General features: G+C 39.7%; 1 protein-coding gene across 1 annotated transcript in view; it reads left to right on the plus strand.

Moving 5' to 3' along the window:
* The first annotated feature begins 11608 nt into the window (after positions 1-11608).
* Positions 11609-22569, plus strand: part of LOC149263972 (abscisic acid 8'-hydroxylase 1-like) — a 32572-nt gene continuing 21611 nt past the window's right edge. Inside the window, exon 1 of the mRNA XM_089393159.1 lies at positions 11609-11943. Within this exon, the coding sequence (XP_089249285.1) occupies positions 11609-11943 (335 nt within the window). The remainder of the gene's footprint in view (positions 11944-22569) is intronic.

Here is a 22569-nt window from a genome sequence, read left to right on the forward strand (position 1 = left end):
TAAGGGTTGCTATCATCTGCAATTTCCATCACTTCGAAGTATGCAACGGTTCAGACTCCTTCGATGTCTACTATGACATGAGGTAACCTTCCCATAGGGACGATCTTCTGTTGGTTAGCCATCCTCAACTGTATTGGTGACCATTGCAACTTCGGTCTTCCCATTGACTCCCAAGTTTTCTTAGGTAACACGTTGGCATCAGATCCTAAATCCAGGATTACCTAATCCATATCATATTCCCCGATCTACGCAATTAATCTCATTTCCTTCTCCATTCTCTTCTTGTGTCGATGTAAATTGTTTACTACACGTAGACCACTTCGTGGTACCTATTTATTAGCGCAAGAGTCTATTAACTCCTAGAGTCATTCGAAAACCCTATGATTCCTTAACAACTTCATGCAAGTCTATAAAAACAACTTCAAAATACTTGGATCTAATTCTTGCATCGGTGTAGACACTTTGTCGCAGTCCTTCTTTAGAATTAACTTTAGTTGCATATTAGATGTTGAAGCCCCAACATCCATGAGGCTTCACTTTTCTCTGATGAACGTTTCTTTTTCCTTTTGGATACTAAACCTAGGGGAATTTTCTGTGGTCTTTCTTACCCATGTCTCTTCTACTTTCTTCTTACCTTTATCATATCTCATTTCATCTCCACTCCTTGATACGATGTTGATGCACAGTTCATCCTCCCTTGGCTCAACAATCATCATTTGAACATTTACTTTGGGCTATTGGTTCTGTTTCTCCTGCATCTTCACGATAAGGACGTGACATTCTTTTATCACGTGATCAAAATATTTGTGGTAGCTGCAAGTTGTAGTAGGGTTCTGACAATCTCTTACAAAGTGTCCTGTCTGTCTATAGTTATAAAAAATAATCTAGCTGCGTCCTCGACCAACTCCTCGTCCTCGTCCTTGGAAGCCTCCTCGACTAGCATGCCGTCTGTCTCCTTGCGTCTATGTCCTTCAACTTGCAATCTATAAGCATCAACAGTGTGCTCCATCATCAAGTCATAACTTTGATAATTTTTCTCATCATGGCACACTAACTTACAAAAGTTGCAAAACAACTTCTTCGGGGTCTGCACATACTTTTGTAATAAATAGTAATCTTCGGAGTGATGTTGGCCTCTTGTTCTACAAATATTGCACCACAAACTTGATCCTGGGTTTATTAGATTAGGTGATATGCTTGCAAAGTAATCTCTGAACATAGTGCATTGATCCCTATAATGGCCCTCTTCTTTGCATTTTGTACACCACACTTATGATATAGTTTCTTTACCTTTCTTGAGATCTTGAAATTCCAAGGTCAAATTTGCTGGCTGACTCTAAATTTTCTATACTCCTGCATGGGTATCTCCAATTGGCGAGGCTTCTAGCTTCATTGTGATATCCAATACCTCGCCTTGAGTCACTATCTTCTGTTGCATCAAGGGTAACCTAATATGTGGTTGCAGCTTAGCTATAAACCATTCTTTATGCTATTCTAGGGGTATGTTAAAGCTTACTTGTCCCATTAACACCTTGAATTGTTGATCCAATTCCCACACAGACTCTGTAGCTGCCTGCTTGATTTCCTTCAGCTCTGTAATGCACTGTGATTCTGATTTCGGATTCTTGAATTCTGATACTAATGCTTTCTTAATATCATCCAATGAAGCATCCTGATTAGTCATAGAATACTTCATGTAACATGTCAGTGATATTTCTCGCAACGTCATGATGAGTTGTTCCTTCTTTGCATCTTCGCCAATGATCTGTCTTGCTTTCCATATTGTATCAGCTGTAAACCAGAACTAGTCAGGATCCTCTGATCTAAGGCCTCTAAATATAGGCAGCTTAATGTCATCGCCCATTTTTCTTCTTGGGGTGTTAGAGGGAGGGGGAGGGGGGTGATTAGGGAGAGAGGGAAGGGGTGTAGGGGAATTATGGGGAGGGGAATGGGTGGAAAGGGGAATAGTTGGATGGGGAATCCCAAAGATGCCCTGATTTTTCTCAACTCCTAACTTCAACACACCTTCAGGATGGGAGGGGGAATACCATGGGGTTAATTCCTTCTTCTTCACTCTCGGACACACCTAACAAGGGACTATATTCAATCTCAATAAATTTCTTTGGTCCGTGATCTACTCTATATCGCTTCCCACTTCACGTAGACCCTGGTCCTGGTTTAAACTTATTCCCTCTTCATCCAAACATTAATCTGACTGCATTTGTAGTACGCCCTTTTCACACAAAATCATTTTAATCCACAACTTTAAAGAATTTAGGTACTTACCCCACAGACCATCGAAAAATTTGCGCTCAAATTCATTGTAAGATACAATTGTGTCTATTGCAAACTCAATAATAAATATTCCCAGGATACTGTCAATCCAAAAATCAACCGCTCTTGATATACTATTGTTAGTATTCCTGAGTTTCTATATCAATTTAGGGCTCCATGCAGTAGGCTCATCATTTTTGAAACAAGTCTTATGCTCAGTCAAATTTGATACCCATTCATATAGTTCATTAGAAAATGTCGCAAAGAAGATCACGTGTTGTTTTGTATAGAGATACTTCTACAATTAGGCTTTAGTCGATAATCGCAGATTTCTGTTGCTATTATGTTGGTTATGTATATGTTTTATGATAGTGGATATGTATGGATCTCATCATGGTTTTACTTGTGTATGAATGAACAATGTATCTATGGCCTAATAGATGATAATGCAAAAAATGACATAAGGGAACAATGCTTCATAGAGATTCTTAGATAAGTATGAGACCCCTATGCTTAAATATGTTGTTTACACCTGTAGATTACTTATTTGTGATATGTTTGACAGAATTCCTGTCATGGTTAGTAGCGATTCGGTTAAGGGCTTTTTCAAGTATTTACATTTACATCATTATTTCCCTGTTATTTTTTTTGTTCTGAAGGTGTCATTCAATCTTGGGCAGTGACTTGGGCTCTGGGCCTAAAAAAGTGGCTCAAATCCTGGGGACAGTGGCACAACACTGGGAAAATTAGTACTTGGATGTTGGCATGCCTTGGCATGATAGCATCCAGAGCCTCCTGGATGTTGTTAGGTCCATATCATGGGAGCATCCAGGGGTAAAGTGGTCTAAAACCTTAGTTGGAACCAGGGACTAGCTACCTGAGTGGTTGGGATGGTTCTTGGGAGTCCTGTAGTTGATGTGGAAGGTATGTATGTTGTGTTTTCATCGATTCCACTTCCTTAAGTTCACATAGGAGGTTGAATCCAATCATAGTAGCCTCTCATCACACTTTTACCTTGGTTGGCCGGTTACTCAGTGAGATGCCTTATTCATCCTGAATAAGGTGAAAATGTCGACATTGTGCTAGAATATGACGAAGCCTTTGTTGTCCCCTGTGCCCAAACCTGGGGTCTCAAACCTTCCATTATTTTTTTGCCAACAAATGGTTCCATTGTCAGGACCTAAAAATTTCCAAAGGGGTTTGGAATATGGTGTCAAGGATCTTTAAGAAGGAACTACAAGATTGGTGGCATGAATAAGTAGAATGATTCACCTCTCAAAAATCTCAACTCCATCAATGAAGTGTGAAGCAGTTGAAGGAATAAGTCTTGTATGAGGAACTTGCAAGTGATAAATATGAGATCTTCTGGTGCAAGTTCCTAGAGGATCTCTACAATTGGTTGCAGAGATTGCAAGTAAAAGGGAAGACCAACGGACATAACTGATCTCTTCATAGCTAGACTCAAGCAGTTTTTGTTGAGCTACATTGACTTGACACAAATATGATGTGAGTTGTAGATTTATGGGTGCTAACCACATTAGAGGGATACATTATTGAATTTATTGCAGAGGGTCATCAGTCCTTCTCTAAGGCTGAGGTTGTGTTCAAGTCAGGGATGTGGGAAAGACTACTAACGTAAATCCCACTATGGTTTAAGGTTTTGATGGTGGAAGGAAACTTATTGGTGTTCCAGAACCCACCCATGGTAGCTTAAAATCTTGGTACTAGGGGAAGGACCTAAAGGGAGGGATGCTACCTAGCGGGGAGCTTTGGAAATATTGAGGAAATGAACGTGAATGACTTACAAAAGGCCAAATATTTGAGGGCACAAAGGAGAGTGTGGATAGCTAAAAAATGGTGGGAACAAGCTCTACGAGAGATTGATAGAAGGTATGAAAAGCTACACCAAGCAATAGAAGTGTTAGGACATATTGGAGAGAAAGAAAGAGAAGGAAGTCGATTGAAGTTGTGGAGTGGTGGGAATAGAGAGAGAGTGGAAGTTGGCCTTAGGAAGAGCAGAGATGGTTGTAGAAACCGTGGGTTAGAGAAGTGATAAGGACTCCACCCCGCCGACAATGATGGGAACGTCAGATGGAAGGGGCTTCATAAGTCCTGAGGAAGGCCCGAATGATAACATGCACTTCACCATGAGAAGATTGTTTGTTGAGAATGATGTGTACCCCATGAGTAATGATTCGCCTCCCCGCAGCTCAAGTAGTATCTTCCCCAAACTTCTCTTGGTACTTTATCACAACCCTGATCAATTTTTTTCTAAGTTAATCAAATCCATTAAGATTCACATTGTGCACGCTACCTAAAAGGTTGGTACCACTAGTAGTAAAAATAGTAATGGTAGTGCAAGTCTCAAAGGTTCATTGCAACCTAGTTATCAAGGATTTATACTCCTCCCACAAAATAAATCAAGCATAGAGGGATCCTTTACTCAATATCTCGAATTATTTGGAAGAGGGAATGAGGATGTAGAGCAACATTGGTACTTATGCAAAGCCATCTGGAGGGATCGCCACACCCCAAACACTACAAATCTAATTGAATTTAAAACCACTCTTTAGGAGAGGGCATTGATATGGTTCGTCAAATGGTATGAATTACACTAGAATCCAATGATATATGAAGTCGAACGGGAATTTGTTCAAGAATTTAAGCTTCCCCAGACCAACCAACAAGGGTTGTCTGAATTATGGGAAATCAAGTGGAGGGAAGGGGTAACTTCCTAGGAGCTCATGCAGGGGTTTAAGGATGTGATTGGCAAGTTGACTTACTCAATTGACCCCGATCATCAACTGGATTGGTTCATTAAAGCATTATTACCCCCTACTTGTACGTCATTGACTCAATAGAAAATTGATACTCTCCAAGACACTCTGGAGTAGGCGAATTGAATCGAGGCTATGGCTGGATACCCACATGAATACCAAGGGGGACAACCTCACACAACTCCTCTCTATTAGGTCTACATCATCAAATTGCAGATTTAATAGAGAAGCTGAGGGACTTGCAGTTGGCACGACCAGGGTAACTGCATGTAAGGTATACCAACTACCTTGTTGAGGGGCATCATGCTACAGAGTGCCCAAGGTTGTAGGGCCCGAGCACTCCTTCTACACCGGAGGGGCCATCCACAGCTTTAGTTGTTGCAAGAGTTGCGCAAATTGGTACACAAGGTCTATATATAGGACGAACCTAGTTTCATGCATTTCCAAACCAGCAAAGTACAACACCATCAGAGTACTGTGAAATATGCAGAACATATGGACATCTCCCTCGCCTCTGTCTAATTCTACAAAAATATTTCAACATTCCAAACAACATTTTTTGTGAATTTCATATTTCGTCAACTCACCATACTGATCAATTTAGAGCGTTGGGTGTTTTATCTAACTGATTGGCTTGATAGACTTATCAAATCAATGAGACTCCTCGAGGACGAGGAGGTGGAGGAACAAGGGGGGAAAGAACAAGAGGTATAGCTATGGTCTATTGTTACAACTATGATCGGCAGGGGCATGTCACAAGAGACTGCTCGATACCCAGAAGACCTTGGTGCTCTCAGTGCAAGGTTAACACACATGCAATGGAAGACTGTCCAAAGCTGATCACTAGATGGGAAGAGCACAACTGCCAAAAGGGAGCAAATTTAATCAATGTTGAACCAAGGTTTTTGGAGAGAACTCCCCTCTCGAAGATCAACATAGTCACCCGAGGAGGAAAGAAGACTGGAGCTGACGTTGGAGCCATTAAACAACCTAGAATCATTAAAATGACCTCCCCAAAATTCTCATATGACTCTAAATAACAAAAGTGGTACTACAAAGAAACCTCAAATACTTTTAGAAAATTGACTTTAAGTGGTGAACCCCAAGGAGAACTGCTAGGATTTTCAAAATATAGGAGCCCAGACCTACTTCAACCAATGTTTGACCCATAGAAAAATGGTTCAGGATATTTCTGTAAATTGTGAATGATGATAAGATGTTTTGAAAATTGTGGGAAAGTCATAAATCTATTGTCAAGGATGGAGTGATTGAGGAAGGAATAATTTCTGCCAACTTACCCGAGAGACACTTTCGCAGGGTGCAAAGGAACAAGAAGAAAACAAAAAGGGAGTTTCAAATTGATGCTGAGATTGCAGGCTTCCATATCAAGGATACAATGTTGGATATGGGATCAAATGTGAATATCCTACCGAGAAAAACCTGGGAAACCCTAGGAAGGCTAAAGTTGGCATTTTCTCAATTCAGATATGTAATGAAAATAAATATTGTATCCTTCCAGTTGGAAGGTTGGAGGACGTAGAAGTTGAAATAGCAGGGGTGAAAAGTTATGCTGACTTTGAAGTAATAGACATTATGGGGGAAAAAGACCCTTATCCAACATTTCTCGGAATAGATTGGGCCTTTGAGAATTACATGATAATTGATATAAAGGAGTTGATGACATTTGAAGTGGAGGGAGTTAGAGTGATCTAGCCCCTAGATCCATACCAAGGACCAAGGTTCATCGAGCCGATAGATAACAGGGAAGAACCTGAGTTGTTGGATTAGTTGTACCAACTGACAACGGGAAGAAGAGAAGACTATATCAATATGATGGCAGAGGGATTGATCAATTGGAGGAGTATTCAGAGCTTGGAGGTCGGCTCCGAGGCTGCTTGGGATGAATGGCAGCAAGGCAGGTATGATATCAACACTAGGCATTGCGCCACGATCCATCATATCGACTAGGTTGGTACTAAGGTATGAGAATTCCCTATTTTTAATGGCATGGACTCCGTTAATCATTTTATTTAAAAGAGTTGATGCAATTGTCTCTGAAGAACACAAAGTGCCCTTACTAGATGTCACCTTACAAGTGACACCAGCAAGGTGGTGGGGATCTCACTGCAACCATATTAGGGAATGACAAGAGATTAATACATAGATGAGAGTCATATTTGGGAATTTATAGGTTTACCCACATATCTTCATGAAGTACAGGGGGAGCTATGACCCTTGGCAACATCGGCAAGATTGTAAGGCTAGTTGAATTAGGGAAGGGATTCCAGAGGACTTATGGGTGCACAAATTTATACACACCCTGGGGACATTTCCAAAGGCATGGTATGTAAAGGATGAGATAAGGAAACAAAATAGTGATTGAGACTGTATGGAAGCTCAATTTATTAAAGATTTTTCCTTTACTAATAGTGATGAACGAATCACGACTACTTTGCAAGTCATTAATCAGGGTCTGCTCACGACACAATAATTGATAGAGGGATGTATAGACTAGGACACCCTTGAGCATCTATATGAATCCAGATTCCAAGAAGTCGTAGCTTATGGAAAGATCGAACATGAGCTGGATGAGGATGACTTGGAGGAATTGAGACATTTGACGTTTAAGGAAACTGAGGGGGAAAAATGTATTGAAGACGGGCCTATAATTAATGGTCCATAGCTATTACCATTAAAGTTGTGGAAACATAATATCAGCATTGATGAGAAGCTGAAGCTAGCCTCAATCAGAGATTACTGGGATGAGAAAAATACCAAAGAAATATTCAATCTCCTAAGAGAGTATAAAGATTTGTTCCTTGTGTCTATTGTAGAGCTTAAGGGGATCAAGGGAGAGTTAAGGGAGATGAAGATTGTGCTTAAAACTGATGCAAAAATAGTGAAACATCGACTGTATAGGCTAAATCAAAGAGTGAAGGAGAAAGTGAAGAAGGATATAGATAAAGTGTTGGTGGCATGGCTTATATTCCCATTCGATAAGGCTGAGTGGGTCAATCCAATTGTTATACAGAAAAATAAGGACACTGAAGAAATTTGGGTCTATGTGGATTTCCGTAGTCTGAATAATTCCTATGTTCATGACCCATTCCTTACCTCGTTCAGAAACAAATTTCTATACAATGTGGCAGGAAATGAATCTTACTCATTTACAGATGGATTCTATGGTTACCATCAATTGTGAATTGGGAGGAATACAAGAAGAAGACCACATTCACCACTGAATGGGGATCCAATGCATACCATGTTATGCGTTTTTGACTCAAGAATGCGCCAAAAATATTCTCAATAATTGTAATTGTTTCTTTCGGGGATTATATTCACATGTTTCTAGAAGTCTACATAGATGAGTGAATCATCTACAATTTGTTAAAGAAGAATTCTATTTTTCTCTGAGTGATCTTTGACCATTGTAGACAGCTGCATATTTCCCTAAACCTGAAAAAGTGCATATTCACTGTCCCTTTCTCGACACTTCTGGGCCGTATAGTCTGCAAAGGTGGAGTATGTGTTGATCTCGCTAAGTTCGCAGTGATTCTGAATATGGATTCGTTAACAACCGTTAAACAACTGAGATCCACCCTTGGTCACACACGATATTACACGAGGTTCATCCACAACTATGTTTTTATCATTGCGCCACTAGAGAAGATATTGAAGAAAGTCGAAAGGTTTGTTTGGTAAAATGAATGTGAAGCTTCTTTTAATGTGCCAAAGGAAAAAATAGTAAGTGCACCAATCCTAGTTTGTACATATTGGAACAAGAAATTACATGTCCACATCGACACATCGGGTATTGCCTTGGGGGTTGTCTTGGCTCAACTTAGAGAGAGAAATCTTGATCACCCCATTTACTTTGATAGTAGAAAATTATACACAACATAAAATAATTATACCACAACTAAGCGCGAAGTTCTTGAGATGGTATATTCAATACAAAAGTTTTGGCACTATCTCTTGGGAAGTCCATTCAAATTTTTCACAGACCATTTTGCCTTGAAATACTCGGTCAATAAGCCTGTACTTGAAGGAATGATTTATAGATGCATTTTTTTGTTCCAGGAGTTCATACTTGAAGTAATTTTCAAGCCAGGTAGACTGGACGTGGGGCCTAATCACCTTTCTCGATTAGATTCAAGCGAAAATGGAGGGTCAATAGATGATTAACTACTAGATGTTGACCTGTTTCGAGTCGAAGCCATACCATACTACTTGGAGGATATTGCAGTATTTCTAGCCATAGGTAAATTCCCATAGGGGTACACAACGACATAGTGAAGTAACATGGTGGTTTGTACTGCAGATTACCAGTTGATTGTAGGACGACTATACAAGTTGGTCCTTGATCATATATTGCGAAGATGTGTTCTAGATCATGAGAGATAGGATGTGTTACGGGAGTGCCACTCGGGAGTTGCAGGTGAGACTCTGGGGGCCCATAGTTTTCTGAGACGCAAAAAAATACACCAATAGGTGTGACGTTTGCCAAAGGGTTGGAAAGCCCTTGCACTGGGATGAACTGTCTTCACAACTAGTATGAGCACTATAGGCTTTTGAGAAATGGGTAATTGAATTTGAAGAACCTATTAACCCACCAGCATACCACTCCCACACCAGATATATTATCATTGCCACAAAGTACCTTACCAGATGGGCTGAAGCTACCCCAGTCAAATATTGCATTGCAGACACTACCGCCATATTCATTTTTGAGAATATCGTCACCTGATTTGGGTTCCCTCAAAGTCTCACCAATGACCGGTGGAACCATTTCATTAATGAAACAGTCACCTCATTACTACAGAACTTTATGATATAGCACCATAAGAGCAGCATGTATCACCCTCAAGAAAATGGTAATGTGGAAGCTTTTAACAAAACCTTAGAGAGGCGACTCACTAAGATATGCTCGGCCAATAGACATGATTGGGATGAGCAGGTGCCAACTACACTATGAGCGTATCATACAATTGTCAAGTGCTTACACAAGTATACTCCCTTCCAGTTAGTGTATGGATGAGAAGTTGTGGTACCTGTCGAGTTTACCATTTCCAACCTCTTCATTGCGCAAGCCACTCACATGATGGAGGAGGATTCAATTCCAAAGTGGTTGGAAGAGCTCTAGGAACTAGATGAGGCTAGGTTTCTGGCTGATTTCCACCAAATTGTCGAGAAGTAGAGGCAAAAGGCATGGCACGACATGCATATCAAGTGGAAATCCTTTACAGTTGGAGTACATGCTTTGCTATATGACAATAAATTCTTAAAGTTTCTTGGGAAGCTACAAATGCATTGGTTGAGACCATTCATTGTTGCAAAAGTGAAAGAATTAGGAGTTTTCAAGCTTGCACAATTGGATCGTGTCTTACTGTTGGGATGGGTGAATGGTGCACACCTAAAACCTTTCCATAGCTCGAACAATTATGCACCAAATTGATGGGATCTTCGAAAGGGGATCATAGGTAGGATTAGGTAGAGTCAGTCAGTACTTTGTAGTATATTAGTTGTGTCAGTTAATTTTGTTGGTCAATTGTTCTAGTCGAATTCGGTCAAGAATAAAGTTCCGTCATTTCTTTTAGTTGTGGAATTATTTCCACCCTGTCACAATTTCTTGTGGTCAGGGAGTGACACGTGTCAATAGTCATATCCATAATAATTAAGCAATAATTCCCTATGTTAGTTTGAATTTGGGCTAAATATTTCTCGTAATATCCCTAATGTGGTATGTCATCAACTTCTAGGCATCTGTTGTCATAGCGCCATAATTACCCATCAATTCCACCCTCCTTGTACATTTTTGTGTCATCTGAGTCAGGTCCGACTCAGCCATATTCATTTCTTCCATGGTTGGGATGAAGTGGGGAAAGTTACCATATTAATTAGTTAAGTGGTCTAATAAAAAACGTCATGTCGAGCTTTTCTATTTAATTTTCATGGAAACGACAAGTTTATTAGAACCAAAATCCAAGGTGGTCGAATTGCCAAGTCTAGAGTTTGTATCTAATTTTCCTTGTTCCCAGCCCAAGTTCAAGCCCCCCATGTTCTTTTTCTATCACCGTTGCTCTACAACAATGATGAAGACTGTAATTTCTATTCCAGAAGTTGAACCAGATTCAAGAATTATGAAGAAAGAGCATCTCTATGGCAAGTATGATAAAGTTATGCTTGTAGACAATGACCTCTCAGATTCATTCCAGTTTCCAACACTCAAGCGAGAGGTCTACATAAAACTTATAATAAAAACTAATGAAAGCCAGCCAATAAAAGTTACAGAAGACTTTAGGGGAATACAGAGGTCAACATTGTTGAATTTAAGGAGTCTTCCAATATTCGGCATGATAGGAGAAGCTATGCAATGCACGAAATTCCTCATCAACAGGATGCATGGAGGGTCATTATGGCTAGACAAGCAATACCTGTTTCATGTTTTTGACGTTTAGAGACTAACAATCTTGCCTGTTGATTGAGCCGCTGTATAAACTTCTTTTAAAAATTCTTCCAAGCGAAGGAATAAAACAGGTGATGACAACTAGTATAACATGTATGGTACCCAACGAGGAGTCAAGGGTGTTGTGATAGAGAAAATTAATAAACCCAACATCAAATTCGCATGTTACACAATTGCTCGGAAACTCATGTGTCATTTTTCAAAAGGTGAGTGCACGTTGGACACCATTTCAGTTGCGGAGGCTTGTGTGCAAGGAATGCAGTTGAATTGGTGTAGCTTTCTGCTACAAGAACTTTTTGATGTGTATAAAAGGGATACTCACTTTATTTATGGATATCTCATTGTCACATTGGCCATGTGGAAATGGTGCCCACTAGAGGGCCGAGAGATGGCAATGGTTACTGAAGACCAGCCACTTTCTCTCAGGTATGTACCATGGTGGACCTCCGGGGATCCTAGCAACAAAGAAATCAATGAGGCCTCCTTTGCCGAATGGTATAAGAAGATGTTGGAAGTCACCAAGGCCACACCAAGAATCCTGAAGTCACTCCTTGATGACTACTCACAGGATATCTAGTTCGGCATCAGCCATGGAAATACCTGGATATGACCTAAGTGCATCCATCCTGACACATTTTAGATGCGTACCAAAAATTTTATGTTAACTGAAGAAGCCTTTCATATTGAAGTCTCTTCCTGGCCATGGATTTCTAGTGAATTTCGGGAGGGGAGGCATATATACTTGTTTGGAGGAATGTTGCCTTAGTCGTTACTGGGAGAAACCTCCGCAGAATCAAGGAAGTGGCTGGACAAGGATACACTGAAACTGATCATAAAGAGGCTCAAGACACAGTTGCAGTCCTTTCAGGAAACTATGTTGAATCTCGGTGCCTTAGTGATCAGGTGCTCAGAATTATGCCCAAAAAATCAAAGTGTTAGAATCTTGTCAAACTTTTCTTCAGATTGAAGATCTCATCATTCTGAATCCAATGGTGCGAATGACACTCAAATTTGAGTTCGTATGCAAAAGTTAGAGAAAGTCAAAGTTCAGGTTTGACTTGCCTACATGGCAGGATTGGGATGATGTGGCAAGGTCTTCAGCGTATGACGAGGCACCAAGTGGAAACCTACCATTGGCCCTCGCATATCACATATCGGAGCGGTAAGTGTTTCGGTGTTACAAATCTGCCCCGGGCAGGTTCAGGGTTGCAACGCAATGAGACAATTTCCAATCACAATCGTAATCGATGAAGGGGAGAACATAACAGCTTATCGACCCCAGCCCCAGCAAGGTTTGGAGTCGTGATGTGATGCGATTGCATATCGCAATTTCAGGAAAGAAGCGGCAATAAGAATTGGCCTTGGCGTTGTTGAGTTCTGAATGCGATAGACCCGGACGTGATAATTTTTATGCTGCAGTTTAAAATACCGGTGGGTCCGTGAAATCACAATCGCGGTGTTCGGCCAGGTAAACAAGACCTTCCGCCTGCCCAAACTCGCCAATTGCGATGAGAGGGAGGTTCCAGATGTGGGAATATTATGTGTTACAGTTCATTATCCCGTCGGGTTCACAATACTGCATCACAACGTTTGCTGTGTTAAAGAGCCTGTAGCACTGTCGATTGCCGATTGCAATAAAGTCGACAAAATATAGCCCGCCAAACACCGAATTTCACACTTCCTTAGCAGATTTTGAAGTAGAAAAGGGGTTTTTGGTCGGTTTTAGAGCAATTTGTGGAACAATTAGTGGAGGAACTGGGAGAAGTCATAACTTCTTCAATTCTTATCCAAATTGGATGCAAAAAGAGGCTAGATAGCCATTTTGGAGTATTCTAAACTCATTGAGATAGGTTGCAGAGACATTTGAGCATTGTAAACACATTTTTGATGTAATTTGAGAATAATAGAGAGGCCCAAGCCATTGGAAGCTGGACCAAGGAGACATAGCCCAGGACGAGTGAACTCCTTTATCATGTGCTTGTTGTGTGTTGTATTTTGATGTTCATTTTTGTTATATTGCTGCTATTCAACATATGTTTTTATGTTAAATTGTTCATAACATTTACATAAGAAACTCTCATGAAAATCTATTAATTAAGAAAAAGTTTAGAATCATTAAGCAATTGAAAAGAAAATGATAAGCATATTGGGTTTAATTCTAAATGGGAAATTAGCACAACATTACTAATCTGCTCCATTTTAGATCAAGTTGGTATCAAAGCTCTGGTTTTGCTTACTAGATTTTCTTTGTGAAATAATGATTTAATTGTTTGCAAGTTTATGTCATGCTTATAAGGTTAAAGCTCAAAAAAGGTGAAGGAGAGATGGTTGAAAGCCCTGAAATTGGGTCAAGTGGAAGAAGAGAAAGGTTGCTTCTACACCAGTACATCCTCAAGTTGCAGAAGTTGTAGCTGAGATTCCAACACGAGTAAAGCCTCAAGTTGTAGTTGAGTCTTCAGAGACTATGTCTCATGAAGGAGAACCTATCACGACAGAAGATGAGAAAATGTTCAGAAAGGCTTTCTTTGATATGACATAGATGGTTAAGGTCCTCTATGAAGAGAGGAATAGAAAATTTCAAGGAGAAAGTTCCAAGCCTCCCAATGGAGAAGACTCTTTAGAAGGAGGTAATGGAAAATAAGATAAAGGAAAGGAGCTAATGGGAATGGAGACAAACCTCCACCATATCCACCATCTTCTTCATCTTCTTCTTCGAAAGCATATTCACACTCTTCCACAAATACCACCGTTACTCATACTCATCATCATTCTTCAAAAGGGGTTGGTAAATCACCTTTTCTGAAGCTTGATGTTAAATTTGAGTTGCCTGTGTACAATGGTGAAGTTAATGCAGAGAAGCTGGATAAATGGATTCATCAGTTGGAGGTGTATTGTAGAATTCAACACCTTCAAGAGGATGATATCAAAATTCAGTTGGCTTCATTGAGAATGGAGGGTGCAATACTTGTATGGTGGGAAGCAATGACTCAAGACGAGATCAAGAAACATGGTAAGATCTCCATTACTTGGTCTAATTTCATTGCTTCTATAAAAAGACAGTTCTACCCTTTAGCTCATATGAAAAAAGCTATCATGAATTGGCAAAATTTTAGACAGTTGAAAGGTCAAAATGGGCAAGAGTATACTCAAGAGTTTAGGAAAAGAGCTCTTATGCTAGGAGTAGAGTTACAGTCACAAGATACCTTGCTGAAATACATAGGAGGGTTGCATAGCTATCTTTGACATATTATTCTTATGTTCAGTCCCACGAATCTTGAAATGGTCTTTGTTCAAGCTACACACCTCGAAGCAAGAGGGAAAAATATACAGGGAGAAGGTAAGAAGAATCCATTTCAAAGTGGTGAAAAAGGGAAGAAGTTTAAAGGAAAGCAAAAGAAAAATGCTTCTGTTAAGAAAGAAGGGGAGAAACCTGTGTGCAAGAATTGTTCTAAGGAAGGACATGATGAAGCAGATTGTTGGAAGCTTCATCTAGAATTACCACTGAAGAAATTTAACAATAAAGGGAAACAAAAGACTAACGTTTCTGCACAACAAGACTTGGGTTCAGACTCAAGAGATGAAAAAAAGTCACAGCCACAATCACCAAGGGAAAAGTCATGGAAAAAACAAGCAAAGAGGCAGCCGTAGCAAGTACTAGCACAACAAATAACTCTCACAATGTTTCAAATGACGAAAACCGAATCGAGATGTTCCACATCCGAGTTATTTACAAACATATGAAAATCGATATGCTGTTTGGCAATGGATCTCGGGCCAACTTGATTTCTATGGATTTGGTTAAGAAAATGAATTTGGAAATCGTGCCTCATCATAAATCGTATCCCTTGAGTTGGATAACCAAGGATGCCAATTTGCAGGTCACAAGTAAATGTGTTTTCATATTTGCAATCACCACCAATTTCATTGATGAAGTTGAATTAGATGTTGTGCCATTGGATATCTCAGGGATTGTACTGGGAAGCCCGTATCTGTATGACAAGAGAGTTGTTATCCATATATTTGAGAAAAAATACCATTTGTTCAAATACGGAGTGGAGTACATTGTGATAGCCCATCACAGGTTACTTAATCTGTCTTTGGAAAGCGCAGGTGAAATGAAGCGACTAGTTAATTCCAGCAAGAGTCTCATGCTCCTCATGATCAAGTAGAAGAATGACACAAAGTAGGAATGATTTGTAGGTTGTGATGTGAATCTGAAAGATGAATTGGTTGATGTGGTCAATCAATATGGAGACATGTTTCAAGAACCAAAGGGATGACCACCAAAAAGAGGAATTCAGCTACAACAAGACTGTCCACTCCCAAAAATCGGTATGTATCGAATGTCAATTCTGGAAAGATTAGAAATTAAGAAACAAGTCTAGGAATTGTTAGATAAAGGAGTAATTCGTCCTTCTACTTCACCATGTGGTTCACCAATTGTATTGGTACCCAAGAAAGATGGACCCTGGCACATGTGTGTATATTATCAAGCTTTGAATAAGATTACAATAAAGAATTGATACCCACTGCCTAGAATAGATTATTTGCTAGATCAGTTGAAAAATGCAAAGTATTTCACTAAATTAGACTTGAGAAGTGGATATCATCAAGTAAGAATAGCTGAGGAGGACATTTGAAGACTACTTTTAAAACCAAACATGGATTGTTTGAGTGGCTAGTTATGCCTTTCGGTCTTTGCAATGCTCCAGCTACATTCATACGAGTTATGAATGATGTTTTAAGATAATTTCTTGATGAATTTGTAATTGTCTATTTAGATGATATTTTCATATTCAGCAAATCATGAGAAGATCATGTCAAGCATGTTAGGAAAGTATTATATGTCTTGAGAAAAGAATAGTTATTTCTAAAGATGTATAAATGTGAATTCAGGAAAACTTCCTTAGTGTATTTGGGCCACAGAGTTGAAGGAGGCGAGCTGAAGATTGATCCCTCTAAATTTTCAGTCATTGTGAATTGGCCAATACCCAAATCAGTCACAAAAGTAAGGAGTTTTTTAGGAGCTGCGCAGTACTTGAGGAAGTTCATCTCCAATTTCTCCTCCATAGAAACTCCACTACATGGGTTGACCAGTGTGAAGGTTGTCTTCCAATGGGGAGGTAAACAACGAAAAGCATTTGATGCTTTGAAACAAAAGATCAGTTCAACCCCAATTTTAGCATTGTTGGATTTGAAACAACCCTTTGAAATACAGACAGATGTAAGTGACTATGCCATGGGTGCATTTCTTTTACAGCATGGTAAGCGCATTTCATTTCATTCTGGGATTTTTAATGGTGCTATTATAAACTATCCCACGTATGATAAAGAGATTTACACATTGGTACAAAGTGTGAAGCAATGGAAGCATTATTTGATAGGAAAAGAAACAATTATTTGCACTGATCATCAACCTCTGCAATATCTGCAATCTCAAACTAAATTGTAGCAGTCAAGGCACTTTTGTTGGATGGGATTTTTACAACAATTCCACTTTGTAATCAGGTACAAGAAAGGTATGTATAATAGAGTTGTTGATATTCTTTCTAGACCGATTGTAAATGTAGCCATTTTACTGAAGAATAATTTTGTTATGCTTGAAAGTTATGTTGAACAATACGTACAATATGTTGATTTTCAAGAGGTATATTTAAACTTGAGTCAAGGCCACCAAGTTGAGGAATTATACTACCATGTTCATGATAATCTGTTGTATCATTTGGGAAAACTTTGTGTTCCACATGAAGAGAGAGTAAATGTCACAAGGGAAGCACACACTTCTCTTATTGCTGGAAATTTCAGAGGTATTTTTATTGGCCTTGAATGCTTGAAAGTGTGTCACATTTTATCAGAGGTTGTTCATTGTTTGTAGACAATAAGCCTAGTAACAAGAAACTTGGATTGTACATACCACTTCCAGTGCCTTCACGACCATGGGAAAGTGTTTCTATGGATTTTGTAGGAGGTCTTCCTTTATCAAGGAAAAGTCATGATTATTTGTATGTAGTTGTGGATAGGTTCAATAAGATGTGCATATTAATGCCCCGTGAAAAGCAAATTACAGCTGAACAAATAGCTCAACTTTTCTTTCAAAATGTATGGGTTCATTTTGGATTGCCTACTTCTATTGTAAGTGATCGTGATTCTTGATTTGTTGGGAATTTTTGGTCAAGTTTATGGAACTTAATGGACACCAAATTGAAGAAAAGTACATCCTTCCATCCGCAAATAGATGGTCAAACTGAAGTGGTTAACAGGTTAGTCATTCGTTTTCTAAGAGGATATTGCAGAAAACATATCCTAAGTTGTGGGATGAACAGTTGCATTATATTCAACATGCTTACGATCGAACAAAACACTCTTCTAATATAGCTTCACCTTTTGAAGCATGTCTTGGTTATTTGCCTAAATCTCCTTTGGATTTCATCTTTGAGAAAGATGTAGCTGTAGATGGACATAGCAACATAGACAAAGCAAAGAAATTCATAGAGAACATGCAGTTGATTCATCAAATAGTTCAAGAACAATTAGAAAAGAGTCAAGGAAAGTATAAGGCAAGGCATGATAAGCATTGTGTGGATCATCAATTTCAAGTAGGTGATGAATTTTGGCTATACATTAGCAAGGAAAGGCTAGAAGGTGAAGGTAAAAAGCTGAAACCAATTCGTTATGGTCCATTTAAAATTTTGGAAAATATTGGTAATAATGCTTTCAAGCTTGATTTGCCTTCATATATGCAAATCTATTCCAATGTACATGTTGAAAATTTGAGATTGTATGAACCTCCTTTGGTTGAAGATCAAGGAGAGAATGTTCAAATTCCATCTATTGAAGACTTTTCTCCAGAATTCCTTGATGTACTTCAGCAAGACACTATACTTGACAGAAGGACAAGGACAACTAAAAGGGGAAGTATTGATTATCTTCGTGTGGGTCACACATCCATCAAAGGCCAAATGGATTGAAGTGGGGAAGGTGAGGGAACAATACCCTCATCTGTTCAATAACTAAAAGTGATCCTTTTGGGGCCCAAAAGGCTTCCAGTGGGGAGTGATTAGGTGCTTAGAATTATGCTCAAAAATCAAAGTGTTAGAATCTTGTCAAACTTAGCTTCAGATTGACAAGGCCACCATTCTGAATCCAATGGTGTGAACGACACTCAAATCCGAGGCAAGGTCTTCAGCGAATGAGGAGGCGCCAAGTGGTAGCCCGCCATTGGCCTTTGCATATCGCATATCACAATGGTAAGTGTTATGGTGTTACAAATCATCCCCCGACAGGTTCAAGGTTGCGATGCAATGAGGCAAACACAAATTGCAATCGTAATCATAAATTAAAATATTCTCGCTTATTGGCCCCGACCCCGGCAAGTTTTTGAGTCACGATGCAATGCGATCGCAGAAAAGAAGCGACAATGGGAATCAGCCTCGACGTTGTTGAGTTTCGAACGTGATAGACCCGAACACGATAATTTTTATGTTGCAGTTCAAAATACCGGCGGTTCGGCAAAATCGCAATTGTGATGTTTTGCCAGGTAAACAAGACCTTCCGCCCACCCAAACTTGCTGATTGCGATGAGCGGGAGGTTCCAGAAGCGAGAATATTATGCGTTATAGTTCATTATCCCATCGGGTCCGCAATACCGTATCGTAATGTTTGTTATGTTAAAGAGCCCACAACATTGTCGATTGTCAATTGCGATAAGGACAACAAAATATAGCCCACCAAACAATTAATTTCACACTTCCTTAGCGCATTTTGGAGTGAAAAAATGGTTTTTGGTCGGTTTTAGAACAATTTGTGGAGAAATTAGTGGAGGAACTCAGAGAAGTCATAACTTCTTCAGTTCTTATCCAAATTGGATGTAAAAAGAGGCTAGCCATTTTGGTGTATTCTGAACTCATTGAGATAGGTTGTAGAGACATTTGAGCACTGTAAGCACATTTTTGATGTAATTTGAGCATAATAGAGAGGCATAAGCCATTGGAAGCTGAACCAAGGAGACATAGCCCAGGAGGGGTGAACTCCTTTATCATGTGTTTGTTGTGTGTTGTATTTTGATGTTCATTGCTGCTATATTGTTGTTGTTTAGCATATGTTTTCATGTTAAATTGTTCATAACATTTACATAAGAAACTAACATGAAAATATGTTAATTAAGCAAAAGTTTTGAATCCTTGAGTACTTGAAAAAAAATGACAAACATCTTGGGTTTAATTTTGAATGGGGAATTAGCACATCATTACTAATTTGCTCCATTTCAGATCACGTAGTATGTCCATTTCCCACTTTTTCTAAATTTCATAGTTCAAGGCTGCTTGTTTCTTTGACTTGTAGCCCTCTTGTTGCTTCGATTCCTATAGTGGGCCCCCACTCTCAGTCAGAACCTACAATTATGAATCCTCAACCTATTACCACCAAGCCACCATCTGGGCCCAAGAAAAAAAACCAATACCACCTCCACCCCAGTTGTTTATCTCATAGATGAGGAACCCCATTTGCACACCACCACACCCATCATCGAGGAAAATCTCCCTTCCACTTCCACTGCATCACCATAGTCGTGCAATTCATCACCTCAAACTCCTCCACATCCACCACTGTTTCAGAGATCCTGTCATCTAGAACTTTTCCTGGTATAGTAATGGAAATGGAGGTTGACTCTGTTATCTAATCAATTACTGCAAATACGAATGGGACACTTACAACCCACATTACAAGAACGAAGACCATTCAAACATCTATGTTGTCTTTGTTACTTGAATCAGGTCTGCTCACGGTCACTGGGCAGATTACTGCCCCTCCCCTTCCAACCACATTCCATGCATTTCCCTTGCCCTTTGATCCCATCTTGTCATCACCACCACACCCCACCTTGATTTGCACTGATCCACATACAATCGAACCCTTGTAGTGTAGGTTTTAACCCCATACAAAAATTACTTGCATATGAATTCTAGAACACGTAAAATAAACAATGCGAGAGCATAACACATAAAACATATATACACAAAAATTTTCCCCTGGATCCCAAAACCGGGACTACCAGCTTGATTTTTCATTATATTACTTTCAATGTTACAATACACATATATATACATGCCGAAGCATCCAATACCATGGACCGAAAACCATCGCGTCCAAAACCATGGACCGAAAACCATAGGTAGGTTCGCCCAACCTAATATAGGGTCCAAAAAAGAAATTTCTCGAGGCGCTGCCCCAGACCCCGTAGAGGGGGGATACCTGCCCCCCTCAAACCCCCCTGTGACCCCCCCGCTACGCAATCGGTACAACGAAGGGGGACTCCGCCCCCCCTCTAACCCCTGGTTCACTACGTAGGTTAGTCGTGGAAAGAATATAACACAACCCAACATTCTCCCACTTGTTGTTTTCTTTCCATAGGGGGCCACAGGAAAGCTTAGTCATTTTTTCTAGCCCTGAAACGCCCATTGTTTCTCTACACCAAGAGAACTTCTCAGAGCTCACATATTTTGTTAATGCATCTACAGTATTCTTCAAAGTGTCCACCTTTACCAGCAACACCTTTTTGTCTTCTATCATATCCCTCACAAAGTGATACTGAACATCAATGTGCTTTGTCTTTGAATGGTAAGCAGGGTTCTTTGCCAAGAAAATTGCACTTTGGCTGTCACAGTCTATCCTTATAGCTACCTATACTAACCCCATACTTGAACACAATCTCTGCAACCAAACTGCTTCCTTGCTTGCATGAGTGGCTGCCATGTATTATGCCTCTGTAGTTGATAGTGCCACTACATATTGTTTCTTACTCATCCGACTGACTGCACCTCCAAATAGGTTAAACACATACCCACTTGTAGATCTTCTCTGATCTAGATCTCCAGCCCAGTCTGCATCAACAAAGCCACGAATATCCAACACTCTGTCCAATCCTGGTCTTACTTGGTAGCACAAACCATAATCACTAGTTCCATGAAAATACCTAAAAACCCGCTTCACTACTGTCCAGTGCTCCTTCCCTAGTTTTGACATAAACCTGCTCAATACTCCCACTACATGTGCAATGTTTGGTCTAGTACAGAACATTGCATACATCAGGCTACTGACTACACTTGCATATGGAACACGGGACATATCCTCTTCCTCTTCTTGTGTCTTGGGGCACTGTTCAGCAGATAACTTTACACCTATAGGAATAGGAACCTTCACCGGTTTACTATCCTGCATATTAAACCTCTGCAGTATTGTCTCGACATACTTCCTCTGGTTTAACCAGAGCTTCCTCTTTGCCCGATCTCTTTTAATTTCCATGCCCAAAATATAGTTTGCAGCACCAAGATCTTTCATGTCGAATTTGGAGGACAATTGGGTCTTCAAATCGTGGATAATTTCTTTGTCATTTCCAACCAGCAACATATCATCCACATACAAGACCAAATAAATAACACGATCACCAATTAATTTAATATACACACAGTGATCTGCTTTGCTTCTGGTGAAGCCAAGTCCCTGTATAAATGTATCAAATTTCTGATACCACATCCTTGCTGACTATTTTAACTCATACAAAGACTTCTTTAACTTGCATACCAGTTCTTTCTTACCCTTCACTGCAAAGCCTTCAGGTTACTTCATGTGGATCTCCTCTTCCAGATCCCCATGAAGAAATTTTGTCTTCACTTCCATCTGTTCTACCTCAAAATCAAAAGCAGTAGCAACAAATAAAAGTAATCTAATAGAAATTACCTTGGTAACAGGAGAAAAAATATCACCAAAATCAATTCCCGACACTTGGGAATAACCTTTTGCTACCAATCGAGCTTTGTATTTCTCCACCTTTCCTTCTGCATTTGTCTTCTCCTTGAACACCCATTTGCTACCAATGGGTTTCCTTCCAGCCGGCAACTCCACTAGATCCCAAGCCTCATTTTTGTGCAAAGATGCCATTTCATCAACCATGGCCTCTTTCTAGAGTTTTCCATCCTCTGAATCTACTGCTTCCTTCACAGTTCTGGGATCATCATTAGTAATAGATAAAGCAAAATTTGAACAGAAAGCAGATGG

Source organism: Pinus tabuliformis, chromosome 6 (assembly GCF_031772625.1).
Source record: "Pinus tabuliformis cultivar Carrire ecotype Pingquan chromosome 6, CPIR1, whole genome shotgun sequence".
NCBI lineage: Eukaryota > Viridiplantae > Streptophyta > Pinopsida > Pinales > Pinaceae > Pinus > Pinus tabuliformis.